This window comes from Octodon degus, unplaced genomic scaffold (assembly GCF_000260255.1).
Source record: "Octodon degus isolate 3935 unplaced genomic scaffold, OctDeg1.0 scaffold00021, whole genome shotgun sequence".
NCBI lineage: Eukaryota > Metazoa > Chordata > Mammalia > Rodentia > Octodontidae > Octodon > Octodon degus.
Window position 1 is genome coordinate 13,722,427 of NW_004524597.1, and position 11,196 is coordinate 13,733,622.

An 11,196-nucleotide genomic window follows, 5' to 3' on the forward strand; every position below is an offset into this window, starting at 1 on the left:
CAGCCCGGAGGCTCAGGGGCGCTGCCCAGCGCGGGCGGCCCGGGCCCGCAGCGCCGCACGCGGCGCCACCGTACGATCTTCAGCGAGGAGCAGCTGCAGGCGCTGGAGGCGCTCTTCGTGCAGAACCAGTACCCCGACGTGGGCACGCGCGAGCGCCTGGCCGGCCGCATCCGCCTGCGCGAGGAGCGCGTGGAGGTGGGGGCCCGGGAAGCGCGGCATGGAGGGGGGCCTCGGCCACTTCTTATCAGAGACCGCGGGGTTCTGGGCACTGCCCTGGCCAGCAGGACCAGCGCCTTGGAGGGAGGGGACGGGCGAGGCCACCCTCGGCTCGCAGACGCAGCGGGAGCAGGTGCGTGAGGGAAAGGTGTCCTAGAGGTAAGGGCAATTTTCGTTCCTTTTATTTGGCGGAACCGGGGATTGAACTGAGGCCCTTGCGCTTGCCAGGGAAGCGCTTATTCTACTGAGCCATCTCCCCGGCCCCTCCCTTTATTTTAATCCTGCCTCTTTTCTTGGTGATGAAACAGACCGTGTGTTCGTGTTCCAGTTTGAAAGTTCGGAAATGGTCAGAGCTTCTGCAGAAGCAACGGTGTGGTAGCCGCTGGGTGGAGGCGGGGCGGGCTGGGCAGAGGCTTCCTCGGTCCCCAGAGACGCCCTGTCTGTCTGAAGCAGATGAGGGAAAGAAGACCGGGGTTAGAGGCTCATACCAGGCCACCTGTGGGCCTTCAGGGATTGGGGAGTGGGGCGATCAGAGGTCCTGGAGGTCTGAGGAGTCTCTCCCTTCTATTTGATCTCCCCTCCTTGTCTTCCTCTCCTCTTTCTCCCCCATCGCCTTCCCTCTCCTCTTGCCTTCCAATCCCCAACCCCGCTCCCCAGGTCTGGTTCAAGAACCGCAGGGCCAAGTGGAGACACCAAAAGAGAGCCTCCGCCTCTGCAAGGCTCCTGCCCGGGGCCAAGAAACCTCCCAAGGAGCGCTGCTGATGGAGCTGGGAGCTACTCCCGGCCTTGGCATTGACCTTTATTGACCTTTGGAACCTTCACGGAGAGGAGGATCTGCCAGCACAGAAGCTAAGAGGGGGCTGCAGCTTTTTCCATCATTTTCCACAGCTTCCTGCCACCTGGAGCTGGCGTTGTGTGTGTGTGTGTGTGTGTGTGTGTGTGTGTGTGTGTCTGTCTGTCTGTCTGTCTGTCTGTCTGTCTGTCCTGGAGGGAACAGCACAAACCTGGTGCCCTGTCCTCCCTGAGGTGGGCAGGCAGGAACCACTGTGATTGCCTTGGGGGTGGAGGAGGACAGAGACCTCATCAGCATCCTTAATCCCCACTCACCACCCAGACAGCCTGTAACTCCATCCAGGACAGGGACCATCACTGAAAAGCACAGGGACCTACAATCTTTTCCTGTACTGTCACTCTCTTCACCTGAGGGCATGCTGGCCTCCCTTTTTCCTCATATGGACACAGGCTCCTAGATCTGTCTTCCATCCTCCCAGGGCAGGGCAGTGGACTTTCTGCCACTTCAAGGACTTGTGCTGCTGGTATCTGAACCTGCAGAATAAGAAGGTTGGGTGAGGTAATTTCCACAAGCCCCTTCACCTGCTCCTTAATCTTTGCACTTTGTATTGATGCCAAGAAAGAACCAATAACTAAAAATACCACAGAAACAGTACAGAGTCCCAAGTCTGCCCTAGCTCCTTTCCATGCCCAGACAGAAGCTGCCCTGCCTCCTTCCTTCCCAGGGAGTGGGGTGGTTTTTAGGGAGTCTTTGGGAACATAGCCCAGGAGTCCAAAGTCCCTGTGCTAGGTGTCCCCAGCAGAGTACACTAGCCCTGGGAAGATGCTGAGCCTTTGGGAGCTGTTCTGGTCATTAGGTGCTGCTAACATGCTTCATGGATAGGAATCCTTGGCTCCTTCCCTCTGGGGATTTCTGTCCATTGGAGTCTGTCTCTCTTGCAGTCATCAACCTGTCATCTAAGTTGGGAGCAAGATGTGGTTGGATTGAGATGGCCACACTCACACTACTTTGAAAAATGCCTGCCTCCTCTCCATCATCTTGGCCCCAGTGTGAAGGGCAGCATGAGACACAAGGCTTCCATTTCCCGAGAAGACCCATCCAATGGACCCAACACTCTCAATACCACTCATCTGGTTTGAAAATCTTGTTCAGTTTCTTCAAGGTCCTGGAGGGTATAAGGAGGTGGTATCTGCAAGAGACAGAACCAGTCTATGGAAGCCAGACTGCAGAAGCCCGTGCTCCTGGACTTAAGCTGACAGGTTCAGGTGACACCATGCAGACATGATGTCCCCCAGCTAGAGCGGCCTTAACACTGCACAGGTGCTCACTTCCACTCTCCAGGACACACACTCTGGCTGTCACAAAATGTTTCCCTAAATCTTGGCCCTTCCTTGGCATTGTCTACCTGTTGACCTGACTGTTCTGGTCAGCTTCCCTGCAGGCTGGGACATAATTTGCTGGGGTTCAGGTCCCTTATCTTTTTGGGCTGAATGGCAGTTTGTTATTGTTTAGGGTAACCACGGTGAGAGCTCACCTGAGCTCCAACTTCCAGGAACCTCTGCTCTCCTGGCTCGTCTCCTTCCTTGAGCTGCTCCTTGGCAAGCTGGTGGACTCCCTTTCCTCGACCTCAGCTGACCATTAACATACGTGTCTGAGACTCAGTGTCCAGTGTTCTCTCCATCTTTGTTCTGATTTGGTTTGTCTTTTTCCCATGGTCTATCTCTAAGTCTCATCTCTCCACCATTTGTATATCTCTAGCCTAGAATTCTCCCCTGAACTAGATGTTTGCATCAAACTATCGACCCTCAGAACTCCATCTGGGAGCGTGCAGTATTCCCAGGTTTACTTTGTCCACAGTGAGCTCTCCTGTGCAAGCCAGGTGAATAAACAGAGCTAGTGATCACTCAGCTGCTCCATGTCACTCACACACCATACCCAGACCAACAGCAGCAATTCATACATTATCAATAAATCCCAGAATTTATTTTATTTTATTTTTTTGGCAGAACCAGGGATTGAACTCAGACTCTTGCACTTGCCAGGGAAATGCTTATTCTACTGAGCCATTTCCCCGGCCCCGTTTCTAACTTCAGATACACTTGCTTGATGTAAATTACAGTGATTTTTCACCTTGACCATCCTAAGCTGTCTCCATCTTGTCTGGCTGCACTTCCTTCAGCTTCCCCTTAATTCAGAATAACGACAAGGAGACTGGGCGTGGTAGCATGTTCCTGTAATCCCAGCTCTTGGGAGGCTGTAAAAGGCAGATCACTACGAGTCCGATCTAGTAGTGAGACACTGAACACCCTGTAGACCCTTCCCTAAAAAATAAAAAAATAATAAAAATTTTTAAAAAGACAAGGGCCAGTGCAATAGTTCAGTGGTCTAAAGTGCCTGCTTAGGCAAGCTTAGGGAAGTGCAGGGACCAGATCCTTGGCACCACATCCCACGTCACCCCTGCCCCTAGAGCTGCTGAGCAGGCCTAAAATAAATAAATAAATAAATAAATATTAAAAAATAAAGACAAAACTCCTCTCCAGGACCCACACAATCCTGAGCAACCTGGCTTTGCCTCCCTAGCATATCTTACACCTCACTGTTCTCTGTATATCCCAAAGCCTGCTTTGGAGCGTCCCTATTCTTTGCCACCACTGAGATTTTGTGTATATTCCTACCATTCATTTTAGCAATGCTTGTCCATTCACCTTTTGGATTTTTGACTACTTTCTGCCTGGAGAAATTTCCAGTGAATTTCTCCTCTTGGTCAAGATTCACAAGTACAAATTCATCATGGTTGCAATTTTGCACTTTTTTTTTTTAAGACAGGGACTGGGGCCGGGGAGATGGCTCAGTGGAATGAGCACTTCCCTGGCAAGCGCAAGGGTCTGAGTTCAATCTCCGGTTCCGAAAAAAAAAAAAAAAAAGAAAAAGAAAAAAAAGAAAGAAAGGGTCTCGTATGTAGTGCATGCTGGCCTCAAACTCATGGTAATCCTCTACTGCCTCTGCCTCTCAAGCACTGAGATTAAAGGCACGTGCCACCACACCTGACAATTTCACACTTTTTTGTAGTGTCTGTCTTCTCCACTGGATTTTGTAGTGTCTGTTCCAGTTCTCTGAAGGCAGGAACGTCACCTTGGAGTCCCCGGTGGATCCTAATGGATGAAGGGATAACTGCATATTGTAAAAGCAAAACTATATCAGATCATTCTGGGGCCGAATTTGTTTGTTTGAATAGTTTGCAATCTCTTCTTGGGAAGAAATTCCTGAAAAAATGCTTAGGAAGTGTTCTGTCCCACTTCAGCGAGAATTGGTCCTATTCTGTGAAGCTCCGTCTGGCATTTAGGGGCCAAATAATCTCTAATTAGACATTTCTTTATTGAACCATCGTCTTGTTCTTTGAATTATCTTTTGTTGGATAGCTATCAAGAAAAAATTGTCTTGGGGTTTTATTCTTGCATAAAGTTTGGTACGTGTATATAACCAGATTTTTGGAGTGTGTTTTTCTTAATAAATTTAAGCACACGTTGTGATTATATCTAGAAATTGAAATTTCAAGGCCTTTCAAATTTCCAAAGTGCTGGAAATTGACAATGTGAATGACATCAAACGGCCTCCAACACAGCGCCCTCTCGTGTCCATAGTCCAAACAAACGTGAACAGTGTAAGGCGCGAGAAAGACTACAACTCCCTTGAGGAAGCGCTCATAGTGACGTCATTATGGAGCGCCGGCTGGCATTAGGAAAACACTACATCCCCATTGGCTGGCTATTGGAGGCGCCGGCCAATTGGTACAGTTTCCCCGCCCCAATATCCTGCGGTGCTTTGGAACGGCGCAAGTGGTTCTGGGATAGTGATGGGGACTCCCGGCCCGTCGGGCGGGTCTCTGTTGCTCCCTGCAGCGTCAGGGCCCCCAAGAAAGCGCGCGGCTGGAGAGGCCGGGGTTGCGAAGAGCAAGCAGCGTGTCCTGGATGAGGAAGAGTATATTGAGGTACACCTCAGGGCGAACGCCGGGGGCTTCTGGGTCTCTCTCGCGTTGCGCTTCTCCCTGGTCCTTTCTCTCGGATCTTGACAGTCTAGTCTACTCGTGGGAGTGGAACAGCTGCATTCCTGCCGTTGGGATGCGGATAGTCCCAAGAGCCAACCAAACTGGAGAGGTTGATGTCCTTGACTAGAGAGGCACTAGCAATGTTTTTAGGGTAGCAAAAGGGCAATAAGTGATGAGGGTTAGGTAAATACGCTTCTATTTTGAAGTACGAATAGAAGTTTGATGCATTTGAAAAATAGTGACAAAAGGGACTTTCTGGATGGCGATAACAGCTGGTGTAAACGCTGGGAATTTTGGAAATAGGTGGCAGTTGTGGCAGCATCTTTGAGTGGGCTTCAGATACCCCTGGAAGTAAGGGTTGGTCCTGCCGCAAACTCGCCGGAGGAGAAAGAGCTGGCACAGAGATCGGTTAAATATGAGACATTTCTGGGATATACAGATCAGTAGCGGTAACTGTTAGCTGGGTGTGAGCATTTGCAGCTCCAAAGCAAGAAATGGCAGGGCTTTTGTTCAGATTGGAAGCAAAAACTATGGGTGGAATTAAAGTGGCAACACCCCATGGCCTGCCTGGCTGGTGTGGAGCCACCAAAGGAGGATGAGAATAAGCAGTTAGCAAAGGGAGAGAAGAAGAACTCATGGACACGAGAGGAGTATTTAGTAAGGTTAGCCCGCATGTGATGTTCAGCCTTACCAGAAATTGTGCATAAGCTCTCTCAAGCAAGCCCCAGTGATTGAGGCAGGCAGAAGTGAAAGGCGCTCCAGTGGCATTAGTAGTGGCCTATGAAGGGAGCATCCAAATGGAAGCTCTAATTTTTTTTCTGGTCTCTCTGACAGGGCCTCCAGACCGTCATCCAGAGGGATTTCTTTCCTGATGTAGAGAAGCTACAGGCTCAAAAAGAGTATCTAGAGGCTGAGGAGAATGGAGACTTGGAACGGATGCGCCAGATTGCCATCAAATTTGGCTCTGCCCTGGGCAAGATGTCCAGAGAACCTCCGCCACCTTGTAAGAGGACCGTGTGGGTAGCAAAAAGGAAAGTCCATCAAGTATCACCATATGTTTACTCTGACTTCTAACTTTCTTCCCTTAGATGTGACTCCAGCCACATTTGAAACTCCTGAGGTACACACAGGCACTGCAGCAGTTGGCAACAAGCCCCGGTCCAGGGTCGGAGGCCTGGAGGATGGTGAGTAGTATTCCCTCTCTTGGTTCCATGGGATCTTATTCTGGCAGCCTACAGGCTGCAGGACACATCTTGTCCCCGAGGAATTTCTTTGCCTAAATAACAACTTGTAAGGCCAGAGAGAATTGTTCTAGGAGGAAGAAGATCTGGGTCCAACTCCTAGGGTTTTTTTGAGATAGGTCTTAATTAGTTGGCCAGATTTTTGCTAGCTTTGTTTCCTCAATAGGACATGATATTTAAAAAGGCATTTTGGGGCCAGTGAGATAGCTCAGTGGACAAATGCCTGCTTGGGCAAGCACAGGGACCAGGATTTGATCCCCCCAGGTGCATTGGGCTAGCCCCAGAGGTACACACCCATAATCCCAGCACTGGGGAGGCTGAAAACAGGAGGATCACTAGGACTCCAAGCTATGTAGTGAGATCCTATACCAAATACATTTTTAAAAAAGGCATTTTGACTTATTGTCTCTCACCCTAATTAGCATCCACTTCATGAGAGCCGTTGTTTCCCTGTGAAACAGTGCTGCGGTATGATGTGGGCCTTCACCAGATGTAATTAGAACACATAAATGGTTGTCTTCGAGTATGTACTGGAACATGAGACACACAAGGTTGCACAGGATGTGCCATGATTTTAGGAGGAAATCTTTTTAGGAAAGAACATTCTAAGCTGTGTTAAATATGAGTACCTTAAATTACAGAACTTTTTGGTGATTTGATTTTTTTCTTCAGTAATAGGATATTAGTGTAGGCAGAGGTGACAAGATACTTTGCTTCAACTGGGTTCTGATGTATTGTGTGGTATACTAACACAGTCCATTGCATTCAAATTTATTTTCTGTTTCATAGCACAGCTCTTCCTGCTATCAGCACATTGTCATTCTGGAGCTTGAGTCTTTATTGAAATGTAATGCATAAGTTCCAGGGCAATTTGGGGGTTCTTTTTCTTTTTTCCATATGAGGCATGGACCCAGGGCCTTTGCACTGAAGTATATTCTCAGACTTTTTTATTTTTTATTTTTTTTATTTATTATTATTTTATTTTGGCAGAACCAGGGATGGAACTCAGGCCCTTGCGCTTGCTAGGGAAGCACTTATTGCACTGAGCCATCTCCCCTGCTCCCTTTATTTTTTATTTTGATACAGGTACAGGATCTTACTACGTTGTCCAGGCTGGGTTCAAACTTGCTTTTCTCCTCCCAGAGTAATAGGTGTGCACTACCATGCCCATCTGATTCTTTTCTTTTTATATGGAAACATTACATGTGCCAATAAGTGTAGTTCTTTTCATAACTTAGATGGTAGGAACTACTGCCATGTTTACAAATGAGGAAAGTGAGGACATAAAAGGCAGTAACAGCGATGGTCAGTGGTTGAGGCTTGAATTTTTACCTTTTTTTTTTTTTTTTAGGGACGAGTCTACAGGGTGTTCAGGGTCTCACTAGTAGATCAGACTCATAGTGATCTACCTGTTTACAGCCTCCTAAGAGTCTGGATTACAAGCATGTGCCACAATGCCCAGTCTCAGTTGCTGTCTCAGTGTGCCCCAGGGGCGGGGCTGGTATGGCAGGCTCGGGGATTGAACCCCCAGCTCTGCTCCTACTTGCAGGTGCTTTAATCCACTGAGCTATTTGGCCAGCCCATTTTTACCTTTTTGATTGATCCCAGCCTTTTTTTTTTCTTTTTTTTTTTTAATGTGTTTAGGACAAGGTTTACAGGGTTTTACTACATAGATCAGATTCAGTAATCCTTCTGTTTTCAGCCTCCCAAGAGCTGGGATTACAGGCATGTGCCACCATTGCACCCTGAGTCTCATTGCACCCTGGTGGTGGGCCTGACACAGCACACTGGGGATTGAACCCTAGCCACTGTGTTCTGCCTAAGCAGGCACTTTAGTCCATTGAGCTATCTGGCCAGCCCTTGATCCCAATCTTGAACTTACTATCTCTGTGCATAGTCTAGCACGTATCAGGTGGTCAAGATTGTTTCTAGAGGGGCCGGAGAGATGGCTCAGTGGAATCAGCGCTTCCCTGGCAAGCGCAAGGGCCTGAGTTCAATCCCTGGTTCCGCAAAAAAAAAAAAAAAAAAAAAAAAGATTGTTACTAGAGGCCAGGAGGGGTGATGCACACTTCTGATCCCAGCATTCAGGAGGCTGAAGCAGGAGGATTACTGTGCTAGGCTACGTATTAAATTCAGGGCCAGCCTGAATTACATAGGGAGACCTTGTCTGAAAAAAAAAAAAAATGTCATTAGAATGGAAGTAAAAGATCTCCCCCAAGTTGGATCTGGTGCCAGCAATAGTCTCAGCTAATTGGAAGGCTGAGGTGGGAGGATCACTTGAGCCCAGGAGTCCAAGGTGTGTCTGGACAATATAACAAGACTCTCAACAACAGCAAAAAAACTCTTTCAAATGGCCCCAATGAAATTTGCAGCAGCACCAGGGTACCACTTCAATAGGAGTGCTGCTGGGGTTCCTGCCACAGGGGCTAGCTGAAAGGTCTAGATGCTTAGGTAACAATCACCCACTTGTAGTCCAAATACTAGGAAAAAGAAAAAGTGATGAGGGTGAGAAAATCCCAGGAGGGAAGGAGCTTTCTGGGGATTTGGCAATGGACCCTACAGAATTAGAACAATTCTGGGAGAAAAGAGATTGCTAAACTCTAATGACCAACAGCCCCTGCTTCAATGGCTGGATCTGCCCTACCTCACCTAACCAGTCACACACATGGTTCTCTTAGTACATGGTAGATGAAAAGAGGCAGCTGCAGGGTGCCCTGGATGGTTGGCGTGGCTTGATTCTGCCCCCTGGGGAGCCCTCTAGCAGGGGTGAGAATTCTAGCCTTGTTTGTAGGGTAGTATGATTTCCAGGGATGGGTGTACTGACCTCTCCTGATTGCAAAGTGGGATTTATGCTGTGTGTGGTACTTGTGTTCCTCCCCCGCCCCAACCTACAACCCCTGAGCAGGAGAGGCTGGAGAGGAGGAGGAGAAAGAGCCACTGCCCAGCTTGGATGTCTTCCTGAGCCGCTATACAAGCGAGGACAATGCCTCCTTCCAGGAAATCATGGAGGTGGCCAAGGAGAAAAGCCGGGCCCGCCATGCCTGGCTTTACCAGGCTGAAGAGGAGTTTGAGAAGGTAGCTCTGGAGCTTGGGGACATTGGCATCCTCTGTTGGATAGCTAGTGCCTGGGGGTTCCTCTCACCTGCACTTTCCCCCATGTGATTGTAGAGGCAGAAAGATAATCTTGAACTCCCATCAGCAGAGCACCAGGCCATTGAGAACAGCCAGGCTGGCGTGGAGACCTGGAAGTACAAGGCCAAGAACTCCCTCATGTACTATCCAGAGGGTGAGTGGGTAGGCTGGGTAGCAGGATGGCGACACAAGGGTCATGCTTAGGTGTGGCTCTGTTTGAATTGACCTTCAGAGCATGGGCCTTGGGGGAATCCTCTGTGCTGGTGTGATGTGAGTCGGGGGCAGGTATCTGTTCAGATGGGAGTGACTTGACTGAGGAATAGTATAGTCTTATCCCCTAGGCTGCAGGCCTGCTATGGCTAGGGCAGGGCCTGTGCAGTATTCCAATACTGGTACCATCTCTGCTTTGTTTGCCAGGTGTCCCTGATGAAGAGCAGCTGTTTAAGAAACCCCGGCAAGTGGTGCATAAGAACACTCGCTTCCTTAGGGATCCCTTCAGTCAGGCTCTGAGCAGGTCCCAGCTCCAGCAAGCAGCAGCCCTCAATGCCCAGGTAAAGCTATGGGGCCACCAGGCTTACAGGGTCAGAGGTGGCTGGGGGCAGGCAGGGCTTCTCTCATCATGCTTGACCCCTTAAAAGTTAGGACTATCTGGCAGGGAGATAGCTCAGTGGCATAAGTGCCTGCCTGGAAAGAGCAAGGTCCTGAATTCAATTCCCAGTAACAGAAAAAAATACATGTGTATAGATACATGCAAAAGCTAGGGGCATTGTTGAGCTTGATGGAGCTCAGTAGGCAGAAGGATTGAGTCCCCTTGTGGCAGGGCCCTGAGTCATTGATCAGCTTGTGTAAGCTTTCACTGGGGTACTGTCTTGGTCAGATATGTTTTGGGGGCCCAGATCTGAGCCACTTCCCCTGATGGCAGGTCATTGGCAGGGAGCCAACCTTGTCTGGCTGTATATGTACCCACACCCCAGGCAGGGCTGTGGATAGAGTCAGGTTGTCAGTCAGGGAAACCAGTAAGGATCAAAAGAAACTTGGCCATAGAGGATGGCCTGCTGCAGCATAGGGGTTAGGCAGCAGCAGAGAGATTCTGACCTTTGGAGTAGTGATGATGATCATAGGGTTGTAGGGTAGAGGTAGAAGATGGGGAAGCTTGCATTGCCTCAGGAGAAAGGGACAGGGTACAGGCTCTGTTGTGAGCACTGGTTTCCCTGAATGGGAAGAGGGGGCTACTTTTGCTTAGGTACTCACTTTGACGAGCCTGAAGGTCTGTGTGGATGTGGAGATCCATCTTCCCATTCTTCTCAAGAAGGCTGCCTGCCCAGAAGCCCCAGCTTTGCCTAGAGAAAAGAAGTGTTTGCAGCATGTTCTTGTCTACCTGGCTGTCAGCCTGCTGGGGAGAGAGCCCCCTGACCCTAGCTTCTCTGCTCATTCCAGCACAAACAGGGCAAAGTGGGCCCTGACGGCAAGGAGCTCATTCCCCAGGAGTCCCCTCGAGTGGCTGGATTTGGATTTGTTGCCACCCCTTCTCCTGCCCCTGGTGAGCAATGGGCTTTGTGCCAAGGCTGGTGTGGGCTGTGGGTGGACTGGACTGTCAGGTATACCAGACCTGAGATGCACTGAGGCACTGGATCTTCTTCTGGTCCTCTCCTCAGTATCAGCAAGAAGGGTGCTTGGACAGTGCTCACAGCTCTAAATCCAGAGGACACCGTAGGGTGGGGAAGACTCTGGGCATCAGGACCCAAGTTTCCCCACCAAGGGGGTGGGTG

At 49.5% G+C, this 11,196-nt stretch overlaps 1 protein-coding gene across 1 annotated transcript in view; it reads left to right on the forward strand.

Moving 5' to 3' along the window:
* The first annotated feature begins 4,859 nt into the window (after positions 1-4,859).
* Ess2 (ess-2 splicing factor homolog) overlaps positions 4,860-11,196 on the forward strand; it is a 15,216-nt gene continuing 8,879 nt past the window's right edge. Inside the window, exons 1-8 of the mRNA XM_012513945.2 lie at positions 4,860-4,997; positions 5,889-6,057; positions 6,143-6,238; positions 9,201-9,370; positions 9,464-9,581; positions 9,845-9,978; positions 10,865-11,025; positions 11,083-11,137. Coding sequence (XP_012369399.1) covers positions 4,863-4,997; positions 5,889-6,057; positions 6,143-6,238; positions 9,201-9,370; positions 9,464-9,581; positions 9,845-9,978; positions 10,865-11,025; positions 11,083-11,137 — 1,038 coding nt within the window. The 5' untranslated portion in view covers positions 4,860-4,862. The remainder of the gene's footprint in view (positions 4,998-5,888; positions 6,058-6,142; positions 6,239-9,200; positions 9,371-9,463; positions 9,582-9,844; positions 9,979-10,864; positions 11,026-11,082; positions 11,138-11,196) is intronic.